An 18,690-nucleotide genomic window follows, 5' to 3' on the forward strand; every position below is an offset into this window, starting at 1 on the left:
AAGTAGTCTAAATTAAATAAACTTTGATGTTTCGATTATTTTGAACATTAATCAGTGAATCGATTAATACGATTAAGTTTTAAACTCGACGGATTACAATTTCACTGTACAACCTAAAAATGATGAAAAATCTGATTTTGCAACAGTGGCTTCAGCCTTTAGACAGTTGCGACGCGAGTGGTGAATATACGACTGGGGAGTCTGACATCGAGAAGGAATCCGTATCCTCCGAAGATCTGCAGAGCAGCGTAGCGACTTATCGTCGTTTCGATGGTTGCGGAGATTTCGGTGGTTCGGTATCGCAGTCAGTCTCTCAAGAAATTTTCAACGACAACGACAAGACAATCATGAACGAGAGTCATTCATCGGCTACGATGATGGAAACGAGCACCCCTAAAGTGGTCATGAGAACCAAACGAAAGTCTGATGGACCACGACCCTGGAGCGTATCATGCGTTTTTCAAATTGCCGAAGCTGTTAAAATCAATTCAAACAACGACACCATTTCCCAATTCTCTATTTCCGAAACTGCTCTTCATCAGCTTGTTGCAACGCCACCCACTAAATCTGTCTCCCTTGATGCTACGTAAGTTTTTTCAGTTCCTTTTTTATGCCACGTTATCGATAAAAGTAAATGCTGAATGACAAGAAATCCAAAATCATCAAATAACAAGAGAATTTAAAAATTTGAGAAAAGCATTCAAAGACTGCGAACAAAAAATATTCACCAGCGAGTGAGGTAAACATACGAAATCCAACTTTAATTTTCTGAACGAAACCGTGTCAATTTATTTGTGAAAAAAATTCCAGCATGGTTTCGAGAATCGATAAATAATATTTTCATATTGCATTTTCAATACGTTGCCCTGCCATCTGAGTTCCCGTAGTACCCTGTGGAAAAATTTGATTTGATATTATCGATTGATATAAAAAGAAGATAAAAATATTTAATCTAATTCTATCTTGTTATCTTGTTATGTTGCTTATAGTGGCTCACGTGTGCCCTTCAATAATTCGACGTCGACGCTTCTTGAGGAAAATACGAGTGGACATGACGGTCGTGCGGTCGGTAGAGACAATTCGCTAAGGAAAAAGAAATCTCGACTGCGCAGAAAAACTGTGGTGAGAAAATGACTAAACTCTCTTGCAATTCCTTTAAATTCAATGTAAACGAAGAAAATTGCGAACATTGACAATACTTCAGGAGAGAATTAAAAAAAAAAAAAAAAACCAATCTCTGCTCTGAAAACAGAAAACGATGTAAAATGTTAGAAAAAAATGTCAATTTCAATAGAACTATACTTGACAATTTCAGTTATAGAACTATAGCATTGAAGATAGTAAAAAAGTGAATTTTTTTGCACAGAATGGAGGTAGTTCGATCGCTCATACTGGGAGTGACGGAAGTTCAAATCAGCAGCGTTCGGTTCGTCGTGGCAACAGAAGTCGAACCATTCGTACGATATCGCGTGATTGCAACGGCCGTCTAACAACCCTCGTTAAATCCGGCTCGTTTTCTGGGTGTACCGCCAAACCGGAAGTAGCGTCGGAGAAGTTGATTGTGAGCGATCCCACGTCACCGAATCCAAATTTGTCATACTGCAGGTCAGAGGCATCGACCGCTGATACGGAAGACAATACTTTTTCTCCTCGCACGAAAAATTGCTCCGTTTACGAGGAGAATCCTTTGGACATTGTGCCCATTGGTGTTGCTGTACTGAACGGCGATAGCGACGTCGAGAAAAATAGCCTTGGAAACAATTCTTTTTCTGAACAGGCTTGGGACAGTTATCAGGTGTGTGTCAGCCCATAAAATCACAGCTCAATGGGATTTTCTATCCATTAACAAAATTTGAAGAAATCATTGGTTTTATACATATTTTTCATACCCTAATTATTCACTAAAACTCGAAATGAAGTTTCACTTTCAATTGAAACAATTCTGAACCGATCGCTTTTTGAATAAGCGATCGAGTTCATTTTTTTCGTGATTCAAAATGTCGAATATTTAAAAATTGTCGAAACTCCTTTGATGGTTATTGTGATAATTCGATTTATTTTTTGAGTCATTTACGAACAATCAAAATCATTTTGCATGGTCTTTCAATAATCTCTTTCGTTTGAAAGTTGTCGATGAGCATATTATGAGTTCAGTCGTCCGATAAATGCCCCATGCAGCTCGTGTAATATGAGAACTCTGTCCCTCATTTTGTGCTTGTACGTTTTTTTTTTCATGGTGACGCAAGCGGCTATAAATTCTGTATTTTGACGTTAATAAAAAATGGTATCTTTTTTCTTGTAGGAGAAATACATGAGCGAGCCGTACAGTGAAACTGCGGACGTTGAAACGGCCCGAAGATTGTTGGATTTTGGTGACGACTACAGAAACTTCTTAGACAGTCAATCTGATTGTGCGTCCAGCATGAGCGCGGTTCGGAGCAGCTCCCCGCCTGCAGCGAGCAGTCGCATGCACTCGGTAAGCTCCACTTTGATTTATCGGTACAGAAATACAATCAAAACCCAAGATCTATTGATTTTTTTTTAAATAATGACAATTGGCCTAACAACTAATCAACTGCTCATGTCATCCGCAAAGGTTTGAGAATTTTCAACAAATTTTTTTATTCTACTTTTTCGGCTCCTTATTTTCTTCATCTCTGTCATTCTTAATTTATTTTCATGTGTTCACTGGCACGAACGTAATAAAGTTCCCATTGCTTTCCTTTCGTTCTTCCGTTTTTTAAAATTTATTTTTATATTCAATTTTTCGCATTTCTCACGTCAATGAGGATTTCATGACAGTTCAATGCTTTTGATTCTCTGTACATCCAGGATAACGTTGACAGTTCAGAGGAGAGTGACAGCGACATGGAAGACGTACGTCGAATAGTCGAGAGATCTCACAAGAAACTTGTTCTTATGGAAAATCATTTTTCACGATCCCCCAACGTACGTGGATCTCGCGATAATGTACGTATGAGTACTTTACAACTGAAAACATTTCAGGCACGTTCATTCTTCGCCGAGCTCTATCGCCTGCTTCTTCAAGCTGTTTCATTTGTTGCCACTCATGTTAAAAGATTTTTCCGCTGGATACGCTTTATGCTGTGATCAAGGATTTCTCGCTTTGTGATAACCCTGCTTTATTCATAAGAGTTAATCAGTAGTGCAGATGTATATACGAGTAAATCAGAGGAATTGGGAAACAAACTGAACTACAGTTGTCCTGTTTCTGATACATGCGATTTCAGTGTCGTCAGTAAATATGTAAATTTGATTGAAAAATTGTTGAATTCATCTCAAAAAAAGAATATTTAATTCATTTAAAAACACTAATAGCGTTAAGATAAAATTAATTTATCGTTACGGATCAACAGACCAATGGAGTTGCGGATCCTCCCAATATTTTCGTTAATTACACTCTGTAAATCGGTTCCAGATAAATCAGATATTTTCGGTTGCCTCGCCCATAGTTAGAGAAAATTATTATTAAAGCTCAACATAATGCCATAAATCAAGCCTTCGAAAAGTCTTCGATGAACACCGGTAACAAAATGCAACATCCGTGTAAACTCAATTAAAACAAAATGGAATTTCAACCGGGTCGTACTGAAACTGAAGCTTGGAATTCGATTAAAAATTAGGCTGAAAAGCGAATTTCGAAAAGTGACACAAGAATTATAATTTAATAACGCGATAGACGGATATATTTGTATATAAAAACCTAACCATGTTAGATAAAAATATATGTATTATTTGTACATGTGTATTCGTACATGTAAATAAAACAAAATTTTCTACAAATGTCAATTGCACATAATTAAAAAACTGTTGAAATTTCATACGTGATCGTCACTCATGAAAAGTAGCACTTAAAAACATTTAAGTTAATTCCCATTATAAATCCGATCCTAAAAGCATGAGTTGATTCGACGAAAAACTTTAGCTGTTATGCGAAATATTTCAATAAATCGCAATATTATTTCGAATAGAAAATATTTTTAAAAATTCACCAAAAACTAATAAAGAATAAATTACAATTTGACACCAAACTAAACGAAGCTTTCTACGAACGCAGTTCATTTCCAAGGACTTGAACGTTCACAACCTGCAACTAACAGCTGCAACTGGCCACTAACTAACTAACTTGAAATAACAAACCTGAATAACAATAGACTAAAAATTACGTAATAATAATAAATTTAACTAACGCACGTATATCATTGATGTAATTTCGACGTACCACAAACGCATTTTCCATGCGGAGACCTAAAATACAGAATTTATCAATGATTCATAAATAATAATAAAAAAATTGATAATAATCATCGCAGATAGAAATTGAGTTCGTTCCCCAGAGTCTCGTCATTCCGAAACTTTGATTCGAAATTTTATTTGGAAAAATCGCAAAGCCTTACCTAGAAAATTTCGTTCAGAGACTGCTCAATTGAAAAGTAAATTTTCCGCTGCATCAGAAGCGATAATTTTTTCTAAAATTTTTAATAATCAAGTTCATATCGATCGTGGAACGTCTTCCAAGCTGCAACGCAGTGGAAATGTCCAACGATAAAAAAAACGTAAAGTAGAGAAAGTCTTCAGCAGTGCTTGTTGCTCAATTAATCGTCGATCGAGTTAATTCGATTGAAATTAAATGTTTGACTTGGTTTTTACAGATGGAATTGGAGAGCGTCTGTAAAGAGAATATAAAGTGCCTGAAGACGTTGATGGATTCAAGCGGAAGTTGTATCAAAGGTGATAAGAGCGCGAAGCAAGTACGGGGTAAGTACGTCCATGAAAAAATAAACGGTCGATCGGCCATAGCGTTAGTATCTTACGCTACAGCTGTGCTAGTCACTGCGCTCAGCGGTCTCGTCTTTCTTTTTATGTCCTGACGTTGTTCCACGAGGTAGTATAACGATTAGAAAGAAGATCGTCAAGCTTCGAGTGTATTATCGAGTAGTGCCTCAGTACCGCGTACTTTTATCGAGTTTATTTCTCGCGAATGATTACGAGAGTGAGGGAGAGAGCAAGATATCGATCGATGATGCGAAGTGCAAGTTTAAATCGTTAGGAAGAACGAGTAACGTTGAATTAACGCAAAATTGATCGTGTGGAGTCGAGAAAAGTATAATTTGTGAAATGACGGCTTCAAATCGGGATGGAAAAAAGTTTAAGTACTTTTTTATACGTGGAATCTCCGTAATTCCTTTCCCGATGTACCGCCATTATACATTTTTCTGTTCGTCTGGCACATCGTTCAACGCAACATCGATTATAACCGTGATCGAACGCAAAATCCTTCGTCTTCCTGTGACTCCCTTCCAAAAAACGAGTATACTCGAGTGCTTTTTTCTGAAATTCATTATTATTTATTCGTCCGATCGTTTATCTATACATTGAATCATTTTATTTACATATTTATACGAAAGTTTTATTAAATCTTCGAGATTTTCGACGATGCTTTATTTCTGTGGCTATTCCACTCTTTTCGAAGCAACGTGACTTTCTTTTTTTTTCCTTTATTCTTTCTATCGAGTTCTGTTTATTTATCGATTTTTATAAGTGCATTGTACTCTATTGTTTGTATGATTTAATAAAACGCACATGATTTCTATCGCTGCTTCTTTTTCTTTCTACTAATGCTTTTCTACTTCATTTCTAAGCTTAAGTTATACGCATGGACATCGATGCACGTACACTTTGCATGCGGCTTTCAAGACCACAAGAATTCGCAAATGAATGCTCAACTTTGTCTATATACGTATGTACGCACATTAGCAATAGATTCGCTCACGCTGATAAGCATACACGTTTCATACTCTCTTTCCCTCCCTCCCGCCCCTTTTTTCTTTCCCTTTCTATCGCGAGTGGCTCAACGATTATTGCGATCCAGGATAAGTTACGTGCTATGTATGGTTTCTATTTTGCATACAGAGTGTCCTGAAATTCGCCAATGAAAATCGAAGTGCGAGTAGCCGATGGAATCCTGAGACTCTTCGACAGAGAAACCCTTCGTCGTTTTGTCCTTCGATGCTCCATCCAAAGAAAAAGTGGCTAAAAACTCTTCTTCAAATCGTCTTACGCAGCCTCGATCGTTTTGACGAAAGTTTCGAAACAAAGAAATGCAAACGTTACTGGAATTACCGATGTATAATGAATTATGCAGTCTATGTCGATTAAATACCTTCGGTTGTGGGGGCCGGTCGAGGACACCTGTACGACATGTGTCACACTATACCCACAACGTCTTTCGTAATATGAACTCATGAAAGTCGACACCGGTATTACAGAGTAATATATTTATCGTCCTCTCTTTTGCCTCCTTCTCTCACGTCGTTCAATCCAAACGTACAGAATTTCAGTGCTCTTCGCATAAGATCAGATTCTCCGTCTCTCTCACGGAGCAAGTTCAATGCTCATTTCGCTAGACACGTTTTATATGCCGAGGCAACGTGCGATAGAATTATATCCAGCGAGGGAGCAAACCTCCGAGTAAATTGCAACTTTATTCTTATCTGAATTACAACAATCCTACCTAATTGCTCACCGATATCTTCCCACCACCCACAGAGCCTCGCCACTCTCTCGTATCTCCTCCTTCCCCGGTAACTGTACAACTGTCGGGAATGAAAATTGCGAAAACCCATATAACTTTGACTCTCCAGTACAACATCGTAAATACATGATTTTCGTGATATAACGGCACTTCTGAAATGCAAAAATTCTCACCTTCTACATTTATGCACATTCAAACTGTTTCAAGTTCGTCGAACATCACTGAAGACAAAATCACAGAACGAAAGATGTTTGAAGACGAATTTCGAGTACGAATCAACTCCGCGATCGACTGATGAATTTTTATTTCTTTATCTGCCCAGTTTTATGGTTTTATGGTTTACTCTCCAGTCCACCAATTGCTTCTTCGCTTCGACGCTTAGCCAAAAAATCAAGAAGCAATAGACCCCGCCAGCACCGCGATTTGATAGAAGGGGAGAGCATAAACTGAACGAACTTGAGACCAGCAACCGACAGAGCTGTCAACTTGTCCCGGGGCTTTACCGGCTCTATATAGATGACGCTTGATTTCGCTTACGTGGAGTTTCTCGTATTCAAATGCGCAATTTCTCGTGCGACGAATTTTCCTGAAAAAAAGTCCGGGTACGGAGTCCGTTGGTCGTTTACTCGCTGTACTCGAGCGTGTATCGTCGTCGCGAGTTCTCTGATTGGGACAAACTGCGAACGCAAATCAATTAAAGACTCGAACGACAGGGTCGTGCCTCGGGAGTTGACCGCACGAGAAAGGAGCGACGAAGGAGGAGAAGATGGAAATCAGGAGAGAGAGGGAGAGAGAGAGAGAGATAAAATCCAAGCGTGTAGAAGTAACAAAGCGTGGGTGGAGGAACGACTGTGCAGAGTCGCGATTTGCAGTAACTGTCGCGAGGAGTAGTTTTCTCGCTCAGGCCTTATAAGCAACGTAAAGTCTCGACGTAAAGTGGAGTCGAGCGCGCGCGAGAGGATCGAACATCGAACAAACACTTGGCGAGGGTAAACGTTAGTGATCGCTCGCCACTGTTGCTCCTCGCGCGCATCGGATCGCTCCAAAACGATCTCATCTTTAGCCTCTTGCGGAGAGAATTTGTTGCGACGAGATCGTGTATCGAGAGTCGGACTGTGTACGTGTATATACTTTCACGATGTGCGCTGCGCCGGCGACGAGGGGTTAGGAGGGAGGGAGGGGGGGGGGGGGAGCGATCGTTTGCTCATTCGCGATCGTGCGAGTGGCACACAGTACGTTTTCGGCTGTCTCGCGGTCTGCAAGGTGATAAATCATCGGGATTTACCGTCTGGCATCGTTTTAGCCGCGCAAAAAGCAGCGAATTATTAAAAACCGTGAATTCCGCGGATACATTAATCGCCGATATTTCTTGTGGTCACTGCTATCTCAAGTTCACTCGAATTGGCGCGGTTCGTGCGAGGAAACCGCGTCGAAAGTTGAAAATGAAAGGCCCGGCGGAGGTGTCATGACGTATCGGGATTCGTCAAACGAAAAAAGCGATGTTTGTCCAAACTGACATCACCAGCGAGGATCTACCGGACACTCCTTTAACGGGTACTCGACCTCCAGGTACATCTTCATTTTTGCGCACGTGCGCCCGTCCGACTTTCCGATGATAAAATCTTTCGGTACGCCTGCTGGCGGTGTGCTCCTCGGAATTTAGGGGTCAAGAATGCGTGTAGGAGTCACGACTCTCGTGTTTCGTTGAACATCGGTACAAGCGTATATTCACATATTAATAAGGCTTCGAACAGGTGGGACACGTACACGCGTGATATCGAATGGAGCGGAATCGCGCGGAGATGCATCGGCGTGTAGGTCAGCGACCCGAATACCTTTCTCCGCTCATTAAGCGACAGGTTTTTACCGTGATTTTCTTACGCGCCTCTAATACGGTACATTCGCTACTGATAAATGGAGCAAAGATTAAAGAATTTTCCAGCAGGTATATTATCACGCGGACGAATCGTTTGTTCGATGAAGTCACGGAGCTCGGACCCGCTGCGGGCCGCGGCAAGGGGAGGAAAAGTGAGGGAGCCAAACGACCTTGGACCGGATCAACTCGATGTTTCCGTTCGCGTTTATATTTATCCGGGCACCTCTATTCATCTCACGTAATACCGAAACGAGTGTGCGTGCACCGAGCCGATGAACAACACAAACTTACTGCATACACCGCGCTCGACTCAATTTTACTCTCACCATCCAACTTCCCCTACATTAACGTGCCCCTCTGCCTCGGTATTTGCGAACCAGCTGGTCGCGTTACGTAAAACTCCGCGAGTTTGTCTTTCGGAACAGAGATAAAACGGCGCATACGTGTGTTCGTGTAGACGAGAAATACACCGAGGAATCTGCAAGCCCGAATACCATGCAACGAGCACGTGGCTTCGAATGTAAATAATTGACTTACGTGGCGAACGAGCACATAGAATATGAAAAGCTCGGGTTTTATCGGTTCGATACGCGAAAATACGTGCATTATGAGGTTATTCTAGCCATATGTAGAGAGAGAGAGAGAGAGAGAGAGAGGGGGGGGGGGGAACGGAGGATTATTTTTAAAGAGATTAACCGTTATGCGTTTCAAGCTTGACCCGTTGTATTCGAGGAAGTTCTTCAGAACGAGGTAAACGAAGAAATCGAAAAATAAAAAGCACCGGTCTGATTGCTGCTCCCTCGCGATGTTAGCGCAAAAAAAGTTACTTCGACGAGACGTCGAGCGAATCGAGATCGTTTTTGCTCAGCCTTTTCCCTCTGTCTACCATCTCTTTTCCTCTCGCACGATATTTCCTTTCACCGACTGTTGCTCCCAGACTTCTGTTTATAATTAAAATGTCGGGACTTTTTTCGGCCCGATCACCGAAGCTCCGCGGCTGATAAGCGAATTCGCTTTAGACCGGCGATCGAAAGAACGCAGGATAAGAATCTCGATAAAAATAAGAAATATGTTTGCCAGATAATCGAGTGAGTGGCTGTAGGTGTGAACGACACCAGTGTGGAATGCCATTTCTGTTCGCTGCTAATTTCGATGAAAATTTTATCGAACCAGGAAATCTGTGGCCTAACGAACATCAATTTTTTCAAGATTTTTTCATTTATTTTCGAATTTATGTTCGAGACTCGAAGTGAAGTTTAATAATAATCGCGAAATCACGAGTGCCAGTTCTTCAGCAAAATGTCATTCATTTTTTCATTCAACTACATTATTCCGTTGAGGATTGAGCTTCTTGAATCATGACTCTTGGCACACCCTTTGTGCTCGAACATGGGTGCATAAAATTGCAAATTTTCACTCACTTTCCATTCTTACGTCCCATATAGAAATCCCACAAGATAGTGCGACGGCAACGAGCGCTCGTGCATTCGCTGTTCGCGCATCTTCGAGACAGGGGAGTGAGAGAGAGCGCGCGCAAAAATGTAGTCCGATAGAATCTCGGAAAAAACTTTCTCCACGGATCTGAAGGTGCAACGTTGGTTCGCCATTTTTCTACAAGTTCAAAAGCGATATTCCCCTAGCAACATTTGAATCGTAAACGATTATTTTCATTTCACCCCGCGCGCTTATCGTCCATTCAATGGAAAAACTCGCTTTCATGTTGTCTGCCTTGTAAGAGTCGATCGGAAGATTCAATAAAGTAGAGAGAGCGCTCGATCTGGTTGAACTTGGCGAATCGTGAGAATCTTTTTTTTCAAGTCTACCTCGTCGATCGAAGCGTGAAGAGTTTAAAAAGGGAAGGGAGTAGCATACATGAAAAAAATAAGGAGGTCGATGAAGCCGTACGGCTATCGCATGAATATCGTGCACCGTCATAAACCATCGTACGTCTTATTTTTCTCTGCGGACGAATCCATACACGAATCCCCGATGAAAAATTCAGTTTTCATCCAACGTTTTTATTGTACCGAGCTGCTCATTTTCCTTCGTATTTTCCACTGTATTTTTATTAACGAAACTACCCTTTTTGTCTCCAGGGCTGACAGAACGGTGGGAAACTTTATCGTCTCGGGCTGAAGAGGCTCAACGTGCGAGTGCCCTTCAACGTGACATGGCTGCAATGCATCTCGAGTTCCGTGCAGCTCACGAGAGGCTAATAGCTCACGAAGTCGTCTTGGAACCTGCTCATGTTTTGGACGATCGTATTAATAAGATCACGGTAAGATTAACAAAAGTTCATGACCTAACATCCAATTCGAATCGAATGTAATTACGCGAACGAGATTTTCGAGCTAATTTTCAAAATGGAAATCCAAGTAAGAGGTTACTATCTCGTACATTCGAGTGTGAACGAAACGAGGAGAAAAAATGATGTTACATTTTTTCTGTGTGCACTGCAATAGTTACGAAGCTTGAGAGCAGTTTGGTTGACCTTCGCTCAATGTTTCAAAATAGACAGTGAAAATTTTACACTGAAACTTCATACTTTAGAGAACATTGCTATAAAAAGCCAAAAATTTATTACTTTTTTGTCGCCATTTTATTTTTTCCTATAAAAATTTAAAGTCATCGGTTCAACCTCTCGTTGCTGGGGTTTTCACGATAATTTTCCGCGTACAATTTTTCTTGTACAGTTATCTACGGTCGGTACGGAATACCCGAAGCCGACACGATATTCCGATCGATTTGTGAATTTACCCAAAGACGATACGAGCTCCGCTCGCACGGCGAGTGACCGACGGAGGAGTCGAAGCGTAAACTCTTTTATCGACTTGATTCGAAGCAACTTTTGGGAAGCCCTAAATATTTTTCCCCTCGGATAGAATGCACCACGCGTGCTGTCTCGAGCCCTGTCGATCCTCAAGTTTCCTCTCCAGTTTGAAGGGTGAAAATGGAGAAAAATGTCCCGTAGAAAGACGAGGAGGAAAGCTTTCGTATCCGAAATTTCGAAAAAGTTGGATTGGCAAGACTAAATAAGAAAAGAACTTGACCAATTCCCGTTCCACGTGGAAACGAGGTCGCTCGCTTCGGGTAGTGTCACGGAGAAAAATGAAAGCTCAGGACAGGATATATTTATAAAATAGCATTGGTGGAGAAAGAAATGAGGACGCGGATATAGAGAGGGTTGGCAAAGGGATACCGAGGGAAGGGGCTGTAGAAATGAGAGGGCGGAAAGTCGATGGAGCCATGGAGGAAAACGAAGGAAAATGCAGGAGGTTTGGGAGGGAATAAAGAGGGGAAATGGTGGAGCGGAGAGAGAGAGAGAGTAGCGTAAAAGCGTAGTCGTGTCGCACGTACGCTCGTCGGACGAAAACGTGCTCGGAATCTCAACTGCTGGCGACGAGAGAACTCCACGTAGGCAAAGAGAGAAAGAGAGAGGCGAATGAACGAGAACCCGGCCAACCCCCGGGAGCCCCCTGGTTTTCAGGGCCTCCAACCACCCCCGCAAAAATCCTCCTCCCCGCCCCGTCCGTCCCTTATTCTGCAATACTCACCCCCGCCACATCGAGCTCAACATATCTCCCTTCGCAAGCCTTCTCATCGCGAAGACCAAACACATGCTCCCTATCTATCATCAAGATGTATTAGCGTCCAACATTTGTTGGCTGAACTCGTTGCTCTTCCTGCATTATGCACGAGAAGCGAGTAGAGCATTGTGTCCGCGTATATACACTCGCACACCATAACGCATTCTCGTATTCATCCTTCTCTTAACTTCCTCGCCGCGCGCATTTCCCTTTTTATCGTCATTCAGCCCCGAGAATTTCGCTATTCTCGTCTACGATACTGGAACACACTCGATTGCTGGATTTCGACCTCATACGTGGGACACTTTTGCTTCGATGAGTGTGACAGTGGAGAATTCCTTTATTTATTTTCTAACGAGCCACGCAGAGCGGTATTAGGGGTGTGAAAAGTGATCAACACTCGTCACCGATTCCTCAACGGATAAAAATAATTGCTCAAGAGCTCCTTCATTCTCCACGATTGAACAGGCCAGAAAAAGTGAAACAGTAATTCGATAAACTTGCTGATCGTTTTAATGAAATATCAAAGGAACATATTTTTATCAATCGAATCACTGTAAGGAGATCGTGGATGCTGCAAGCTCTGAAATACAAATTAAAAAAAGTTCTACAATGGAAATGGAAACAATAAAGATCTCGGGAACGCTGGAGCCATCGGAGGAAGATCGTCGCTTGGCAATGTCGCTATTTGAAATGCACGACGGACGTTCGAAAGCGCGATCGAACGGGGAAACGTTAGGTAGTCGAGAGTCGCGCGCAAATGTATTATGCATTCGTAAGCACACGGGCGATCGGTACGAGATGCTCGCAGGATCGTTCGTTCGGGATTCTCCTGTTTTTTTCTCTCTCTCCTTCTCTCCGTCTCCCTCCCTCGCTCGCGAGGTGTGGCTCCCAAGGAAAACGAGGATTATGTTGTATCGTCGCTGTTGCGTTCGGACCATACTAATGCGGCCTGTATTTATTGCACCACCTAGCGCGAACACTCCCGATTTAAAGAACCCTTTACGACTTTCAGTTTGTACTACGGCTGTCGATACAAAACGACACGTAACGTGAATCAATGTCAGACTCGGTGTCAGTAGACTCGGAGCATTATATTTACATTATTACCGAGAAAACTGTCGAGCAACAGAAAGTTCTCGAGTTGATTGACTTTGAATCGAATCGAATTGAGAGTTAACTAACACTGAATATTAATTATGACGAAATTCAACCGAAGCGTGTATCGATGACCGGAAAAAAATCGTAGCTCTCACTGGCAAACTTTGGTGTGGAGTAAGAATTAAATTTCGAATATTGCCGAAGTACAGAAATTCACAATTTATTATTTCAGGCGCGAAGACAGTATCGAGGAATTCGATTTTTCTCCGGACTTTTCACGATAATGAATTGCACTGAAGTAAATCTGCAACGGAATCGATAATGACGAGGAGAAATCACAGCAACAATCACACGCTGGCTTGCTCACCTGAAAAAGTAATGAACCGAGCGGAATAATATCGAGAATAGAACGCGTGCGTGTACGCGTAATCGATCGTATTCGTCGTTTTTATCGGGCAGTCGGATCTTTTGATTACGACCGGTCCGAAAGTGTTTGCCTTTTGTATTCGATTAATTGTATCGCTAATTGCATTCATTCGTTCACGTTTCTCATCTGTATATGATCGCGGTACGGTGTGTCTCATTAGGAATTCCGAGTATTACGCGCTTCCCTGGTAAACCGCGCTTTGATCATTCGCGAACGATAGGCGAGACGATCGCTCGGCGATGATCGTCATCATCCTTCGCGCGCTCCACTTCCATATCGAACCTTTCAACGCGCCACGATCCTCGTCAGAAATCCTAATAAGAAAGCGCACCGAGTCGCTCGTTTTTCGCATTATCCTTCCACACTCCCCACACTCTCGGAGCGCGCATTCGTTTCTATATTATTTTCTCCGTTCCGAGAGAAAGGGGGATGATAAAAAAGCAACGTGGCACGGGACTCGACGCGGAAAAGCTCCCCTCCGCTGCCCTATCGCCCTTGCCTTTATTCGGGCGAGTCCGAGCACCGTTTGTACTTGTTCTTGTCCGCGTTGCGAGACGAACCCCCGAGGTGATACACCGGCTTCGTGTAATCGAGGACAATTAACATACTGTTCGTTCGAAGACGTACTAAAGCCAATCACAAATACGTGCAAACCGGCTGAAGTTATGGAGACACTTTTTAAAATCCATATCCGCAAATCATTGATCTGAGAAATTTCGTAATGTGCATTTCATTCTTGCCCGCCGACAGAAAGAATCCGCGTCACGTACATTCTCTTCACGGCCGTTCGATCACCACGGACACCTCGTAATGGAAGCGTGGAATTTTAATATCATGTGGAATAACTTTCGGTAGGATAACATTTGTTTATTAAAAATTTTGAAACAGTTTGGAATGATTTGAAGCGGATGTTAATTTTTACCAGATTTTTGGTGGATCGGAAAATAGTGGCAAGCAAAATGAAAATTGTTTACTTGAACAAAAATTTGGCCGATTCAAACACTCGAATTGTTGGCTCAAACAAACAGTCCTCGCTGGGACGAAAACATTGTGGAATCAGCAAAAGTTCTGTGGAACGAACGAATTTTATTTGTTCGACTAAAGGATCGAAAACATGATTGGTCCAATGTTCCTTCGATGAAAGTAAAAAAGCGTTGATTTCATATAGAAAATAATGTTTTCATCGATTGGACTGGCGTGTTTCTGGTCAAATTGTCCCAACAGATATTTTGTCATATAAGAGTGTATTAGAAAGCGAGTGAAAAAGGATAAAAAAATATGTTGAGCTTTTAGAGAAAGCGTATTTCTGCTGCTGGTTCTTCCGGTCCCACGTGACCTCTGTGCCACTATGTTACGAGAAGCTCGGGGAAGTGGTTGTACGCGCCACTAAAAGAGGAGACTTTGTCCTCATAGGCATTCAAGTCCCGGAATTCCGATGTTACGTTTGATGCTCTCGCACACTCTCACTCCCCCGTTTTCGGTCTGTATACCGAATTCGAATCAATTGATTGGCTGTTGATTGGAAATTGAATTAGATAGGAATGTTCTCTCTCGTTTTGTCGTGCCGTTTCGAACAACGGATCAAGGCGTGGTAAGCGAGAGAGAGAGAGAGAGAGAGAGCGAGAGAATGAATGTTCGATTTTCACATCGACAGCAGGAGGGGGCATGAGCGGGAAGAAGCATTGTGCGAGGGGCTTTGCCTCTCTTTTGCCTGTGCAATGTGCCTGGAATATCAATGCGTTTTCTCTTCCATTTTCTACGAAATACGTTATTATACAAGCTGTCCCAAAACTCGCACTTGCAAGCAGCGACAATGAAATTTTCGAGCGGAACACTGCGGAACAGTGTTGAAATAATTTCATCGTTAGCTCACGGTTGTCGGAGGAATCAACTAAATAATCGTGGCCAATGGGGTGAGCTGAGGAAACGAGGGCGTGGCAACTGACGAGCGATCGCTCAAGAGCCGACGTTCGCTTCCTCCTCTCGCTTTCCTATTTTACAGCCCACCCGATTGGCTGGATATCTTGAGTTGATTAATATCTGGAGACCGGTGGATCGGAGAGGAAAAAGTATGCGAATTCGTGGTCGAAGGGTATTCACAGCGGTTTCTACCTCTTAGGATGAATTTCGTAACACACTTTGTGTCTGTCGTATTCGACTGTAGGAACTGCGTGTCGTGTCATTTTAGTCTATAGAGACTCCGGTGCCTTAGCACTGACTAGCAATGTTACGACTACTGCGAATTCACCGACTGTTCCCTGTCACGTTCGCCTATCGGATGACTCTGCTAATACAACTTTTGCCTTACTATGTGTACGCCGGTTCTCGGATAGATACTATTATCGTAAAACAAACTCGTGGCACCTCGCTTGCAAAACCCTCGGCGTTACGTTTATACGCAGGTATTTATATCCAACAGCTCATTCCCAACGACATTCCCACTCTCCTCGCGTGAAAACCTGCTCTTTTTCCTCTCGTTTTTTCCTCGCCTCAGTGGCAGTCTTCTCTTTAAAAAGATAACGAAACAATTATCGACGCTTTAGCATATCGGGACACACATACGAAGAGCGTTATCCCCGGTGAAGGGTTTAGTTTGGTAAGAGATACTCACGCAAATGCGAAATATGCAAATTTCACCGGGGCGCAAATAAGGTTTTTTGTAGATCTTTTCCTTCGAGTAATGACCGATCGCGTTGTACCACATCGAGTGATACTTATATCTCATTCGCCTGTCGCTCGTTTTATTTATGTGTACACCTCACGGCGCTCTGATCCGCGGAGTTTCAACTCATTTTTTCCTTTTTTCATCGCGACTTTTTGCTCTTTGGCTTCGTTTCGCGCGAGCAGCCGAGCGCACTACGAGAGACGAAGCATTCCGATGGCGCTCTTCTCTACCTGCGCGACTCCTTCGATTTCGCGGAACTAAATTACTCCGCGCCTCTCGTCTTTCTGACCTCCCCTCTCGCTTTCTCTTCCCTCTCCCCTTTCACTCCTTTTCGAAAACTTATTTACGCGAGAGAAGAGTCTCGCGTGGTACTCCGGAATGACCGCGAGGATAAGCTTTACGAGCCCGACCGATACCTCACGGTCACGCGATCACAGAGACAAGGATAAATAGAGAAACGATAGTGCGGCGCTTCGCAGGGCTTGCACCTCGCTGCGTTCAACTTTTTCTTCTTTTTCCTCGTTCTTATATCTCTATGTCTATACGCATACATCATACTAGTTTTCTTCGCACACTTGAGCCCTTACGCTCGCGTCGTAAACCCCCACACGGGCTTATTTATGCGCCCCTCGTCGGCCACCTCAAGTAGGACGACGGGGACGTGACAACGTGACGCGGTTACTCCATCGTCCTCGTCCACCAAGTCCAAACTCGCATTCGTCCTGCTCTCTCTCTCTCTCTCTCTCTCATTCTCTCCATTTCATGCTTTCTACACTACTTACGTCCCTTACAACGTTCTACAGGGATGTAAACTGTGTTGCGTGGACACGGGACCTCATTCTATCCTACATCTTACACTCGTCTCATTTCCCTTGCGATCGCAGACCCTGAATTCTTGAGAGGGATTGCTGGACGAACCCTCGTACCGATTCCGATCTCGGTTGCGGGCTCATGATTTCTTACTTCGAAAAATGTACTCATGGAACAGCAGCTCGACGACAACTGACACGTTGATTATTCGCTGTTGAAACCCTCGAGGAAAAATTCGAGTTAATGCGTTTAGGAAAACGATTGAGTTCGACAGTTTCGATGAAATGGTTCTTACTGCGATCGTTTTTTGGCGCTTTTTGTCGTACTGTCTAACTGCAATGTGCTTTATTATGAACGTTCAATGCGGAGTTGAGGGAATTGGACACTTCGAACGGCGGTTTTTTTTGGGGGATCGACAACTTTTGAGATTCCCTCTTTTTGGAGCCCTGCTACTCTCTGCTTCGTGCACATAAATCTCGTTTTTTCCCTCTTAAATTATTATCAATCCGAGTTCCCGGCTGTTTTTTTTTGGCGAGCGCACCTACTCGTTCGAGTTAAGTCGTCCGGGTGACGTAGAACGAGGCAGTAAAGATACATATTTGATGTTTCAGAGCGAATTGGCAAGCCTGAGGGAACGCAAAGCGGCCATGCTCGCGCTCAATGTTTCGGCGCATCGACTGATCACCGATCTTGGCGTTGCCGCTACCTCCGTATCCGTCTCACTCAAGGACGCGGTCGCCGATCTTTATCGCGTTTGGGACGAGACTTTCCAAAGGTGAGTTATACCGCATCATTTTCATTCTTTTGGTTAAATTTCTCTCACAGTACATCGAGTTATTGGAAAATTTGTCATTTTCAGAGAAACTCGAATAATTATGTGATGAAAAAACTTCCTTTGCGGAGAAATCAAAATATTTTATACTCAAAACTTTCCGTTTCGTTTCGAACACAAGAATTTGGGCGATTTTTGATTCTGATGAAATTTTCTATTTCTTTGTGCGTTTTGCCCCACTGCATAATTAATTTGAAGCAATAAAATCGAAAATAGGACTCCACGACGAGGTGACGAGACCGTAAATGAACATTGTTGACGCTCCATAAATAAGAAACTGTCACGTATCAATCGAACGAGACGAGATTTATAGGCAATGAATGAAGTAGAAAAAACAGAGGGTTCGGTATATTACAATATTCCGTATTTCCTTGTATTTCGAGAGGGTGCAAAATAACGTAAGAAGTTTGATGGCAAAACGGCGGGTGGATTGCCGGAGGGCTAGAAAATCCGTGAATATAAACGAAAGCCTCGAGGAGTCGGTGGGAATGGATGATTCGAGGGAAGGGGGTCATTGGGTGACCGTCGAGATGGCCGTCATCGGGTCTCGTGACGTTGAGCAAATATTGTGAGAGGTAATGAAGCCTCTAAAGCAAACATCGTGGAAGCTTTGTGTACAGTATCGATGGCAGTTTTGGTCTGCGCTCAAGTGGAGCGGGGATTCGCATCGGGCTCACGTCACACGAACGAGAGAAACGCCGGGAAGGGACTCTTGCACCGTGGACCCGTGTCGACCAGGATTACCAGCTTTGCGCAAGGGATCAAGACGAGCTTTAATCATGATGTTGCATAACGCTGGACGACGTGCTATTCCCTGCTTCATACGTTTCCTCCCT

At 42.9% G+C, this 18,690-nt stretch overlaps 1 protein-coding gene and 1 long non-coding RNA gene across 5 annotated transcripts in view; one reads left to right on the plus strand and one right to left on the minus strand.

Annotated features, from left to right (window-relative positions):
- Positions 1 to 18,690, plus strand: part of klar (klarsicht) — a 100,165-nt gene that overhangs the window by 69,403 nt on the left and 12,072 nt on the right. For all 4 annotated transcript variants that reach the window (XM_043412838.1, XM_043412837.1, XM_043412840.1 and 1 more), the window contains exons 11-18: positions 147 to 586; positions 990 to 1,122; positions 1,367 to 1,795; positions 2,303 to 2,476; positions 2,833 to 2,970; positions 4,674 to 4,779; positions 10,529 to 10,710; positions 17,634 to 17,797. In XM_043412838.1, coding sequence (XP_043268773.1) covers positions 147 to 586; positions 990 to 1,122; positions 1,367 to 1,795; positions 2,303 to 2,476; positions 2,833 to 2,970; positions 4,674 to 4,779; positions 10,529 to 10,710; positions 17,634 to 17,797 — 1,766 coding nt within the window. The remainder of the gene's footprint in view (positions 1 to 146; positions 587 to 989; positions 1,123 to 1,366; positions 1,796 to 2,302; positions 2,477 to 2,832; positions 2,971 to 4,673; positions 4,780 to 10,528; positions 10,711 to 17,633; positions 17,798 to 18,690) is intronic.
- LOC122406968 (uncharacterized) lies at positions 2,037 to 8,658 on the minus strand. The gene is made up of 4 exons (XR_006260121.1): positions 6,730 to 8,658; positions 4,419 to 6,617; positions 4,244 to 4,269; positions 2,037 to 3,138 (listed from the first exon to the last, which is right to left on the minus strand). It is a non-coding gene; the product is annotated as an uncharacterized lncRNA (long non-coding RNA).

Source organism: Venturia canescens, chromosome 2 (assembly GCF_019457755.1).
Source record: "Venturia canescens isolate UGA chromosome 2, ASM1945775v1, whole genome shotgun sequence".
Taxonomy (NCBI): Eukaryota; Metazoa; Arthropoda; class Insecta; order Hymenoptera; family Ichneumonidae; genus Venturia; species Venturia canescens.